The sequence below is a fragment of the Nelumbo lutea genome, chromosome 3 (genome assembly GCF_056320005.1).
Source record: "Nelumbo lutea isolate HS-2025 chromosome 3, American lotus-T2T, whole genome shotgun sequence".
NCBI classification, from domain to species: domain Eukaryota; kingdom Viridiplantae; phylum Streptophyta; class Magnoliopsida; order Proteales; family Nelumbonaceae; genus Nelumbo; species Nelumbo lutea.
This window is the reverse complement of record NC_142686.1, coordinates 73,469,266-73,481,730: the sequence shown is the minus strand read 5'-3', so window position 1 is coordinate 73,481,730 and position 12,465 is coordinate 73,469,266. Positions and strand designations below refer to the sequence as shown.

Sequence of the window (12,465 nt, the reverse complement as noted above, 5' to 3'; positions counted from 1 at the left end):
ATGAACGGTGACATAGGACCACCTTGTCTCAGACCCCTACTAGCTGGGAAAAAATCATTAACTACCCCGTTGACTAGGATGGAATAATGGCAGTTGGACAGGCAACCATTTATCCCCAAACCCACACTTCCTTAGAACAAGTAGTAAAAACTCCCAATCCACCAAGTCATAGGCCTTTTCAAGATCAAGTTTGCAAACAAAACCTTGACGCCCTAATCTCCTTATCTCCTCCACACATTCATTTGCTATTAGAATCTGATCTACAATTTATCTCCCCTGAACAAAAGCTCCTTGCGCTTGGCTGAAAAGACAAGGAAGCACCTTTTTTATCCTCAAAGATAAGACCTTAGCCACAATCTTGTAAACAATAGTCACCAAACTAATAGGTCTAAAATCCATTGGATGCTTGGCCTCTTTCTTCTTGGGAATTAAGGATAAAAAAGTAGCACTAATTCCATGACTCATCACTGGATTATCCTCAATTTCCTTAAAGACCTCAATTAAATCTTCTTTGACTATGTCCCAACAGTCTTGGAAGAAAGCCATTGTAATCCCATTTGGCCCTGGTGCTTTTGACCTGTCCATTGAAAAAAACGGCTTTTCTGATTTCTTCCTCCCCAAAATTCCTTTCCAGCTAGCTTCTACTCTCTTCTGGAAGCCTCTGCTAGATAACGCTTTCCAACTCCATACTAGGTCTTAAGGGTCTCCTCAAGATGGATTTGAAGTGGTCAACAAAACAATTGGCTATCCTCTCTTGGGTATCAAAGACTATTCCATCCACTTCCAATTTGGACACCAAGTTTTTCCTTCTCCTTCCATTGGCTAGGTTATGAAAGAATTTAGTGTTCCCATCTCCTCCCTTAATCCATTTACATCCAAACTTCTACCTCCAAGAAACTTCTTCTCTCAAAACAACTTCATCTAACTCTCTTTTTTAGTTCCCATCTCCGATCTCTCTCTTGAGGGCTTATGGTTCTTTGGGATTCCTTCGCATCCAGTTCCTCTATTTGGGTCATCAGAGAGGAGGATTTCATTTCTTCTACTCTCCCAAAATGCTCCCTATTCCACTCCTTCACATGTGCTCTCAATCTTTTAAGTCTTTTGTGAAATCTTACCCCTTTCCGCTTCACCCCCCTTAGGTCTTCTCTCCACTATTCCTCAACCTTCTTCACGAAGCCCGAGTGAGTCAACCACATGTTCTCAAACCTAAAAGGTTGGGGTCCTTGCCTAAAAGGTTCATGTTCTAGGCAAATGGGGTAGTGGTCAGAAGCGACTCTCGGTAGAAACCTAGTTATCAAGTCCGTCCACTTATTTTCCCAGCTTTCATTGAAAATGAATCTATCTAATTTGAAGCAGGTTGGTGTCTCCTGAAAGTTGGGCCAAGTATAGAGGGCTTGCAACATTGGGAGTTCTTTTAATTCATAGTTATTAATAAAATCATTGAATATCCGCATGCTGGTTGTAATCAGCATATGTTGTCCTCATGTATAAATACATAGTTTCATTTATCCATCTCTTACACAGACATGTGTACATATACCAATCCAAAAAACAAATATGTATGCATTGGCATTTTCATGGTGAGGGTATTCTAACAGGTCTAATTAGATTTCTTGATGGTGTCTCCCTTCACCAACATGGAGGGATGACACAGCTAATCCAAACAGTCCATAAATAAGGGCATCCTCTTGACTAACCTTGTTTACTCTATCCCCGACCATGTTGGACCTTTTCCTAAATGATGCTGGAAAGGTTGCTAGGCTGAAAGTTGCCACTTGAATGGATGGTAAGGTAAAACAAATAGATCAACTTAGCCATCACAGATACACATGGAAAACTTTAAGTCATCCAAGTCTTTGCCTAAAGACCACCTATCCCCCCACACAAGGATGAAGCATGAAGCATTGCCTTCCCTAACTATTTTTACATGGCAACTTCCTGATATCAGACACCCAAATAGGTCACTGGGTGGGGTACCCCTTTAAGAAAGTAAGACCACAAACTCTTGTTTGTGGTTCAATGCCCTTTAAATTACACTCAACTTCGAATATGAAAAGAAAGGAATGTAGGGACGGAAAATAAGGTGGCAGGCTTAGGCATGAACAGCATTGATGCCCAAAACCATATGATTAAGAAACTATCACATCAAAAGAAATTATTAATCCGGTAACTGCAGGTAGATCAAATAGCACAAGGAAAAATAAATCACTGAAATCTAAAGAAATAAAAAAGGGGGTTTTATTGTTCACTCCACCTCAGAATTCATAATACAATCGCAGTACAATCGTACAGTTAGGGTCAATATCATGGGGGAAAGATGCCAAATTCACGGGGGGATGGTGTTTATAGGGGGAGCTGGGCATAAATAAAAATTTGACCTATTCTGAGGTGGACTGAACTGTAAAAATCCCTAAAAACATATATATATCAAACGAGATATAAGTTTTCTATCAGGATTCAGGACTTGTATCCATAAGTACCTTGCTGTACTGGACAAAACACTTGAAGTCCACTGACCAAGCCGTGAAAAGCAGAATCAGAACGTGAAGAGCAACTAGACCACCAAAAACTATCAGAGCGTCAACCAAGTCTATGCTAGCCACAATGGTAATAAGCCAAATAGCATAAAGGATGGCAAACGGCCAGACGTCCAATCGCCATGACCAGCGTCTCTTCTTCAGCAAGTCGACTGCTTCCACTACTTTCCCATCAACAAGAAACCTCGACATTTCCCCCTACCCTGTGAACTAAAAATAAATTGAGTATAGCAGAAAACATGCTTCAAGGGCCCCTTTTTTGCTAACAAGTTAAAACATGGCAAAAAATAATTAACATAGATAAGATGGGAGAAGAGGAACGAGAAAAAACCTGAGCCTGAGGAATCAACTTCGTCTATGGTGACGACTGGTCAGGAATGGGGATGTGAGAAGATTGTTGAGCAAAGCGATGAAAATAGAGCCTCAATTGCGAGAAACAGTGGTGTTCAATCCTGCTATAACGGTGGAACTGGGAAAAAAATAGCTAACCCTAATGTCCCCAACAGCTTCAATGGAAACTGGCGGAATAGAGAACAGACGAAAGAGTCAGAGAGAAAAGCCTTCGTCGACCCTCCACTCGACCCAGACCATTTACGATCCAAATGGTACCCTCGATCCAATCCACCCATTAGTCACTTTATATACATCAACCGACCCGTTATTGCAATGGGTGGATATGGTCGGGTTTTAATCGGTTTGGGTCAAAATCGTCAGTCCCATCACCCATGTTAAAACTTAGGGTAAAATACAAAAGTCACCCCTGAAACTTCTAACAATCATAAAAACCTCCCTTATAGTTTCATTGTAACAAATAGCTCCCCTAAACTTTTGAAAAACTCAACAAGAACTTTCCTTTCGTCACTGATTTGGACATAAAAAGTTAACTGATAAATATTTTTTTTAAATACCAATTTTACCCTTTTTGTTACTGACCATGAAAAACATCACTGACCACCCATGTGGCAATGGCATTGGTGGCATTGCTTTTGTCAAGATCAAGGCAGATCTATGCGTTATTCCTTCTCCTTGGCCATGTCAAACTTAAACCTAGATATGTTTCTTCCTTGTCGAACCAATTGGAAAACCCAACCATTTCCTTGTCAGCTTGTCCAAGCCCAAAAAGATAAAGCTTGCCTGCCATCTCTCTGCCATTATAAACGCTATCAATGACCACAAGCTTCCTCTTGAACTCCGTTGTCAAGAGAACAAATCTACATCCTCATTTCCTCTACCATGTCAACACTACCCTGTTTCTCTTTGCATTTGTTTTATTCTCCTGGGTTGAGTAAACACAGGAACCAATGTCTCACCCAATGGCTAACTAGTTGAATCCATACTCACCCATACTTTATTACAATAATGCCAAGGAATGAGAGAAATATGTGGAACACGGACTTCACATGTTCCTTTGTATGCATCTACCTAAGGTCATGCCCGCCATAAATGGTTTCTTCTCTTCTACACACTAAATAGACTAAAACAGTAAAGCACAATAACAATTTGATAGTTCATATGAATCAATTTGTGTTTTTATTGACTTAAAAGTAATGGCCCTGTATTATTATTGTTTTTCCAACTCTAAAAGATAATGGAGTAAGGAAGACGCTAAAACTGCAACTATGCTTCGAAGTCCAAACCATATCATTCTTTCCTAGCCACTATCTCATTTCCTTTGAACACTAAAGAAAATTTTGAATGTTTATACAACACCTGGGTAAGCAATTTCCTAGGGTCCAAACAGTTTATACAACTACATCATATTCATTGTTTGGTGAGTATTGGCCTCTTTGTTCCTTATACAAGTTTTAGATTTGAAGTCCAGAGTAAAGATAATGCTTTTGTTATAACTTTGTCATGTGATCTCTAACAAGAGATAGAGAGTCATCTTCTAGTTTGTCAAGTCACCATTTTACTAAGGATATACACCATATCTTGTCTATTTTTTGGGTTCTTTGCTCATAAAATCTCCTTTGCACAACAAACTAGTCAAATTAGCCATTGGGTTTAGTATTGATTACAATGACTAACTGATCAGCTCCCATTAACTTTATCAATTATCATCAAAGCCCTATAATCGCCTTGTAGCGGTTAGCCCTGAAGAAAACACAGGCTAACAGATTAAATGGAGATGATGCCAAATGGATTGAAGATTCTAAAATTCTGAAAGTGCAGATACATGACATCAATGATAAAGGTGTTCCAAAATACTTTTTGAACGACAAATGTTTGGGCTTAAATGGGAGAAATAATTAATTATAATGAAAATAAATGAATTCAACTGAGGACCCCCTCTTTCATTAGAATGAGAGTGGTTTAATGGCCATGGTTGTAGCTAGCTCGTGCTTAATCATTAGCGAAAAATGAGGGAATTGGGAGGTGTTGCTCAGGGCAAATATGGTATTTTATGACTTCTTTAAATGACGTCTTAGGGGTAATTTTATAAATGTATATGTTTTCCATTTATGTCAATGACGGAAATGAGGTTTTTGTTGAGTTTCTCAAAAGTTTAGGGGGTATTTATTATAATGAAACTATAGGGGAGGTTTTTATGATTGTCAAAAACTTTAGGGGAGGTTTTTGTATTTTACCCTAGATCTTATATTAATTAACTATATTAAAAATATGTGTGATAAAGGACAATTATTTTTATTAATGTAGAAATAAAATAGAAAAGTAGGAGGCATAGCAAAGCTGGTTGGTTGGTAAGGTCTCCTATTGTAGGAGACCTTTGGGTTGGGGGATGGGCTACCCCTAATGTGTAGCCCTTCAAATGAAATAAAAAAATATACAAATAAAATACAATCTTAAAAACAACCCAAAAAGGTATTTATTTTCCTATTTGGTGGCAAGTTAACAATTTAACATTTTAATAAATGATAATCAAAATTTTAAAATGTGAAAATATATGAAAGTGTAAAAAATAGAAAAACAATTGTAGAAAATATTTGGACACATAACTAATATTATATATTTATCATATTAAACCAAACTAAGTGTAATAAATAAGAATAATTTTATAAATATAAAAATATAAAAAATTGTATAAATTTTTAGAAACATATTATTTACCATCATAATCACTACCATAAAAATTTGCCACATGTAAAGCACATACATACTTTACTAGTATTTGAAATGCATTATAGTTGACTTCTTGGGATGGTGAAGAAAAAGGGCTCTATTATTTGAAAAGGTATTGTTTCTTCTGGACGGACCCTCCAAGTTATCACATCCAAATCCTATTAGAAAATTGAAAATATTGACAAGTGAAGAAAAACAATTGTTCTATTCTTGAAGATGTATTTTGAAGGGGACAATAGGTCATCTATTAGAGAATGATTATGTAAGCACATGCAATTATTATGATGAGGATGTCAAAGGAAAATCACATGGAGAAATTCCAACCCATACACATTTGTAATGGCACAAAGACACTTTATCGAAATGATAAAAGACACACACTTGTGATGAAGACAAAGAGCCATCTAAGACTTCCGATGGGCATTAAATGTCTTATAAGACCTATGATGAGAACAAAAAACAACCAAAAACTTGTGATAAGCATAAAATGACATCGTCAATCTAAGAAAAATCCAATACACTATTACACCTTATGATGAACACGAAATGGTAGCCCACATTGTAATGAACGGTGAACAAACCCCATGACAAGCAAAGCCCACCTACAGGTAATTGATATTCCTTCTGGTAATAGCGAGCTACAATGAGGCACCTCGAAGGCGATCAAAGTGACACTGGTTGTTTGCCTTCCAAACCATTACATCCATCACACTTCTACACTCAAAGAAATGTATAATCCATGCATCCACGGGCATCTTACTGTGGGCTGATGTGGCATCTACCTTGGTCTTGAACTTCTCCACCTCCTTCACTAGTTCCCCATATATGCTAGAGAGTTCATGGGGATAGACTCCATGTATTGAAGATGATGGGCTGAAATGGCCCAACTAGGGGAAGTGCCAACAAAGTGGTGACATCTTCAACCATTACCCCTAACTCGCTAAAGGCACTAACAAAGGTATGGGTCCGACAATACCAATGAGCCAAGAGTGGCTCCATGGAATCCACACCATTGCACCCAACCAGGTGTATGAAACAATCAACCAGTCTAAGAAGAATAGTGTTGTGCAAAATTCTGTAATACATTGGGTTTTCTAGTATGTATAGTGCCTATGAAGTGAAACTAGGGGAGCTCATTATGATTTCGGTCTTTAGCTCTAGACACCTGTATGCCACGCTCCATTTTTGTCGATCGTATGAACAGAGGAGCTCGTTGCCCTCCATGGCATCATCGTAAGTGTCATCCTTGCCCAAAGATGTAATTGGTGAGTAACTTCATTGTATCAACTTCCCTTACGAAATCGATAAATGGGAAGTGTAGGTATATAGTAGTCGCTCAGACCATTAGAATACGGAGGATAACGAATTGGTATTCCACGACCCCTACGATAGGCTCACAATTCACCAGCTACTTGTGATGAGCTTACAATTCATCGGGCGACTGCGATGAATGCATAACTCATCGCACAATTGAGACAAACTCATACTTAAGATGAATCACGATGAACTTTGGTTAAAGAGAACCCGTGATAGACCTTAGATACGTGTGTTACTATGATAAACCTCGAATATGTGAAGTTCTGTGATGAAATTCAGGTACGCACATTCCTGCAATGATCCTGAGATCATTAGAAAACCGTGGGATCACTATTAACTAGAAATAAATATAGGCTACATGTGCAACTTCAAGTTATGCACGTGATAAAGCGCCATGTGGGTCAAATAAAAGTGCGCCTACTAATAAATGATGTCACTAATGCCACGTTGGTTAAATGAACCATGAAAGGAAGTAGCACACACGGATTATGAGAGTCCTCATATGAAAGGAAAATCAGTCCTCTCAGGGTCTCATAAGACACATGGCAAAACCCTACTAGTGTTCCTTAATAACCGACAATAAATCCAATATTCCCTTTTCTAATGAGAATCAAACACTTTTGACTCATTCCTTTCGAAACCTTAGGATCTCTCCTTATAAATGAAATACCATCCCATAATGAATTCATTCATTCGATCACTCCCTCACTCATTTGTCCTCATCACCTTACCATTTACCCTAGCCTTCAACCCTACTTCTTGCCTCGGGTCTTCCTTTGTCTTTCGAGGAGACCACCCACACGTAGCCTTGCCACCGCACTTACATTAGAATCTCTGGTTGATATCATGGAGGATGGCAGCTCGTAGGATCAATCTCTCACCCATTCTTGAAGAACATGACAACATCCCAAAAAATACCCATCCAGAGATAGGGAACCAGTATGAGATAGAAGCAACCGACCAAGTCGACATCGAAATCCTATTGAACAAGGTCTATGAATTCGAAGCTCAGTTCGACCGCATCAAGTAGATGCAATACGAAACGAGGAATGCCCTATAAATTCTTCTCCAACAATCTACCCAAACTAAATAATCCCCCTTTACCCCGACTGCTGCTCCTACGTCCATCCCTACCAGCCATCATGCCTCCAACCTTAACCCCCCATGCTGGAACAACTTGTCAAGGTTAATCCGATACCCGTGCAGGCTAGCCAGCCCACCATAGGGCAGTTCATAATCCCTCCCTATTTAGACCCAGTGATAGAAGTCATGCCTAGCCAGGAAAAACTGAAAGAGTACATTTAGGGGCTTGTGGTGGAATTTCAGAACCAATTTCAAACTTTGGTCATTTTGCAAAAGCCCTACTCCGATCGGATCTTGTATAAGCCTTACCCCATTAGCTACACTCCTCCTAGTAGTGGCCAAAGTATGACGGACAGAAAAGAAGCCCACAAAAGCACGTAAGTAAGTTTGAGGATGCCTTAGGATCCTTTGCTCTCTATGGGGATATGAAGGTTTGTGAGTTCTCTAAGTCCTTAACGGGGCCAGTATACACGTAGTTCGTCAACCTCACTGTAGGGAGCATTGGTTCATGGGCCGAGTGGCCAAGAAATTCCTGTCGAAGTGGTTCAACCTAGAGAGAAAGATGATGATGGCTGACCTATGCAAGATAGACTAGCGTGCAGGGGAAGATCTCCTAACCTACGTCATGAGGTTTCAAAAGTTGACCCATTCCGTCTTCGACGAGCATGCCATGGAGAAGAGCTTTGTCGAATAGTGCGTACAGGGGATGTAGTCTGCCTACAAGATAGGCATCGAAAATGTGGAGATTGATATATTTAGTCAGTTGTGGAGGTGCACAGAGAGAACAACATGCACAGTAAAAAATACTTCAGCCCAGTCTATGCTAGTTTTAGGGCAATATGAAAGGGATGAAGTTTATGCGATTGACCAGAAGCCCAATAACAATGGAGGGCCCAAAAAGGGGCCCTATTATCGTAACAACCCCCAAGGTAAGAGAAGTAATTTGTCGATCCCTCCTCCTTTTCCTTGCACTAGGGAGGAGGTAGTTATGATCATGAACAAGTTGGTTGAAGACAAAGTGATCAACTTGCCACCACCACCACTGGGAGTTGACCCATAAAAGGAAAGGAGTGGAGGAAGATGGTACAACTTCCACCAGTTGCCACATCATGATTTGATGAACTGCTTTTCCTTGAGGAGGTTATTTGTACAAAAGGTAAAATTAGATAACTTTGTAAAAAGGAACCCAACACAGGTAGAAATAGACCCCCTCTTGGCCCACACTCAGGGAGGAAGTATTATTGTAGTTGGAGCACTAGGCCAGTATCAACCTGACATGCTAATAAAAAGGTTTGAACAGAGTCTGAAGCTCCAACAATATTTTAGTAGGCAAGGAGCTAGCGCCTCAATGAGAAGATTGGCCATCAGAGCGTTGGCAGAAACGTTAAGAAGACCACTGGAGCCACACCATTCTGACTAGACCAACATAGTAGGATAACATGTTAGCCATGGACCCCCACCACAAACCGGCCTTTGTACATCACATCGAAGGTGGGGGTCTTTGAGATGAGAAGATCTATGGATGACCCATGGAGCTCTGTTAACTTGATACTCGTCCGCACTTAAAGTTGATGAAAACATACAAAAGAAGACGATGAAAGGTTTGCCCATGGAAGTGACAGATTTCAACGGTAACACATCTATCACAGAGGGATCTATCGAGCTACAAGTCACAATTGGACCATTCTCCATCATGCAGGAGTTCCAAGCCATCTTAGGGAGGACCGCTTATCATATTTTGTTAGGATGACCGCTAATACATGGTCTGGCCCCGGTGCCGTTAATGTACCACCAGTGCATAAAGGCCAAACACAAGGGATGTGTGATAAGGATTCTGGCATCCAAAGTGCCTTTTGACAAGTCAGAGACTCACTTGCGAGACGCAATCTATTATACAGAGCTAACCAATGAAGGAGAAACAAGAATGGCCAAAGTGGAAGGACTGTAACTGTTGAACCTCACACAGAGCGAACTTTCAGTGAGGCCAGAAGGGAAGAAGAGGACCAGGTGTGTGCGAATGACCAGCGATGACAAAAAGAGCTATTACACCATCATCATAAACTACGAGCACGACGAACCATCAGCGACCAAGAAGGCCATCCCTGAGGTATGATTGTATGATTAATCATAAGCTATGACTCATCCTCTGACATTTGCATTATGTTGTTAGAATAGAACATGACCTTATCGCAAGTTGTGATTGTTAATTACCAAGAAGCCTTGTCAATATATATATAATTCTTGCCATATGAATGTATCATCTTCAAAGCATGAGTTTTGAATAAAACAATTATAACCATGTTTGTAAATAATATTCCAACTAGAACTACTTCACTGGACCATTTTCACAAAAGGACATCACAGTGGTCTCATCACAGAAAGACACATCGCAACCTAAACAAGAACCATGAGCATCAAAGGTACAATTCTAGAATATGTTAAGCACATAAATAATCAAATTAGAAATATTAAGACCCTCCAAATGATAAGAGGGGCAAAAAGGCAAAAAATAATATGATGAGGTTCAACACCTCCCAAATGTATGCAAGATTACATCAATGCAGTGGAAGAACCACTTGAGGAGATCAACATGGCCGCATAAGGGACAGAAAAGAGGCCATTGTACATATTGACTAAATTAGGACCAAAGGATAGAGAAAACTTGGTCGCACTGTTGAAAGGTAAAAACCCTTTCCTTATAGCAAAACATTAGGACTTGTTTAAAGAAAATCAGACTAATTTGTGTGCATTTCCACAAAATTCCAAGACATCTTTGCTTGGTCGTAGGAGCAGATTCCAGGCTTAGACTCTCTATGTATAGGCCCAAAGTTCAAGACTGTAAAGCAACCTCAGAGGATTTTCAAGCCAGAAGTAGCCCCAAAAATTAAGGAAGATGTCAAACGACTTTAAAAGTAGGGTTCACTAAACCTATAGCACACCCGCAGTGGCTAGCCGACATAGTCACATTCAAAAAGAAGAACGAGCAACTTAGGTTAGTATTTAAAGTATAACTGCCTAGTTAATCTCTTAGAATAGTATTGTGAACTAACTCCACTCACCCTTGCCATAGGTGCTATGTTGACTTTAGGGACTTGAACTGGGCCTACCCCAAAGACAAGTTTCCCTTGCCAAACATGGAGATCTTGATAGATTCAGTAGTAGGGAATCAACTCTTCCCTTCCTAGATGCATACAACAGGTATAATCAGATCTTCATGGACCTTGCAGATGCACTCCATATGACTTTTAGGACACCTATTGGAAACTTCTGCTACAAGATGTTGCCTTTTGACCTAATGAATGTCAGAGCCACGTATCAGAGAGCAATGATGAGTGTTTTCCATGACATGATGCACAGGGAAATTGAATATTATGTGGACGACATAGTAGTCAAAGCGAAAAAGCAAGAAGATCACCCTGAGGTTATGAGAAAAGTGTTCAGCTAGTGCAAAGCTTTCAACCTGAGGCTTAACTGGAATCCATCCGGAGTATAATCTGGAAAGTTTCTAGGGTACAAAGTAAACCAAACAGGAATCCATTTGGATGAAGACAATGTAAAAGAAGTTCTAGATTTACCACCTCCAAGTAATGAGTGATAATTGAAAACCTTCCTAGGAAAATTTTTGTACCTTAGGAGGTTCATTCCTGGCCTTGCGCATGCGACGATGACGCTGATGAAGTTGACCAAGAAGTCTGTGAAGTTTAAATGGATGACAGAGCACCAAAAGGAGTTTGAACAGTTGAAAGGTACCCTAGCTAAGGTCCCGACAATGTCACTACCTAAAAACGGTCAGGAGTTTAAGGTGTACATCTACATCTCATTAAACTCTGAAACCGTAGGATGTTTGTTGACCCAAGATAATGTCGAAGGTGTTGAGTGATAACTTTGCATTTTGATACCTTAAGGGCACCAATTCAAGGGTATTTTCAGCCTTAGAGTAGTCAAATTGTGTCATTTTCCCAGTTAATTTCAATGCTGTCTCTGTGCAAATTTTGTGCAAAACTGTGAAGTTTTCATTGCTGAAATGTAGATTTTGGGAAGCTGGTGCGAAGTCCAATCGAGAGAGGGGGTGTTTTTGTGAAAAACTGAAAGTAGGAGGGTGCCTCCTACCTGCTAAACCCAGTTTGGTGCCCCTCCTACTATATTAGCACGCTCCCCACTCCTTAGCAAACCTTAGGGCGCCTTTTAACCCATTTTTTTCACTCTTAACAAAACCTAGACGCCCCTAACTGCTAAATCCTTACCTTCCATCCCTTCTAGTCTCCACCATCCATTCTAGGGCACTCTCTTTTTAGCAATCTAACCCTAAGAGCCACCTAACTTCTATTCTTCACCATTCAACCTTTAACCATTAAATCTCAGCCTTACATAATATTGGGTGCCTACTCATTTTTTTCTCAGCCTTGGGATCACCCTAAAACTGTCCTAACCCTTCATTCTAAACCCT

The 12,465-nt window shown here is 39.9% G+C and overlaps 1 protein-coding gene across 3 annotated transcripts in view; it reads right to left on the bottom strand.

Annotated features, from left to right (window-relative positions):
• PDR2 (phosphate deficiency response 2) overlaps window positions 1-3,153 on the bottom strand; it is an 84,709-nt gene extending 81,556 nt beyond the window's left edge. The window contains exons 1-2 of one of the 3 annotated variants that reach the window (XM_088978556.1): window positions 2,869-3,153; window positions 2,481-2,740 (exon numbers count right to left, since the gene is read on the bottom strand). In XM_088978556.1, the coding sequence (XP_088834682.1) occupies window positions 2,481-2,729 (249 nt within the window). In that variant the 5' untranslated portion in view covers window positions 2,730-2,740; window positions 2,869-3,153. Of the gene's footprint in view, window positions 1-2,480; window positions 2,748-2,868 lie in introns of all 3 variants that reach the window. The other 2 variants (XM_088978554.1, XM_088978555.1) reach the window with 2 other exon arrangements.
• Between the last annotated feature and the right edge of the window lie 9,312 nt (window positions 3,154-12,465).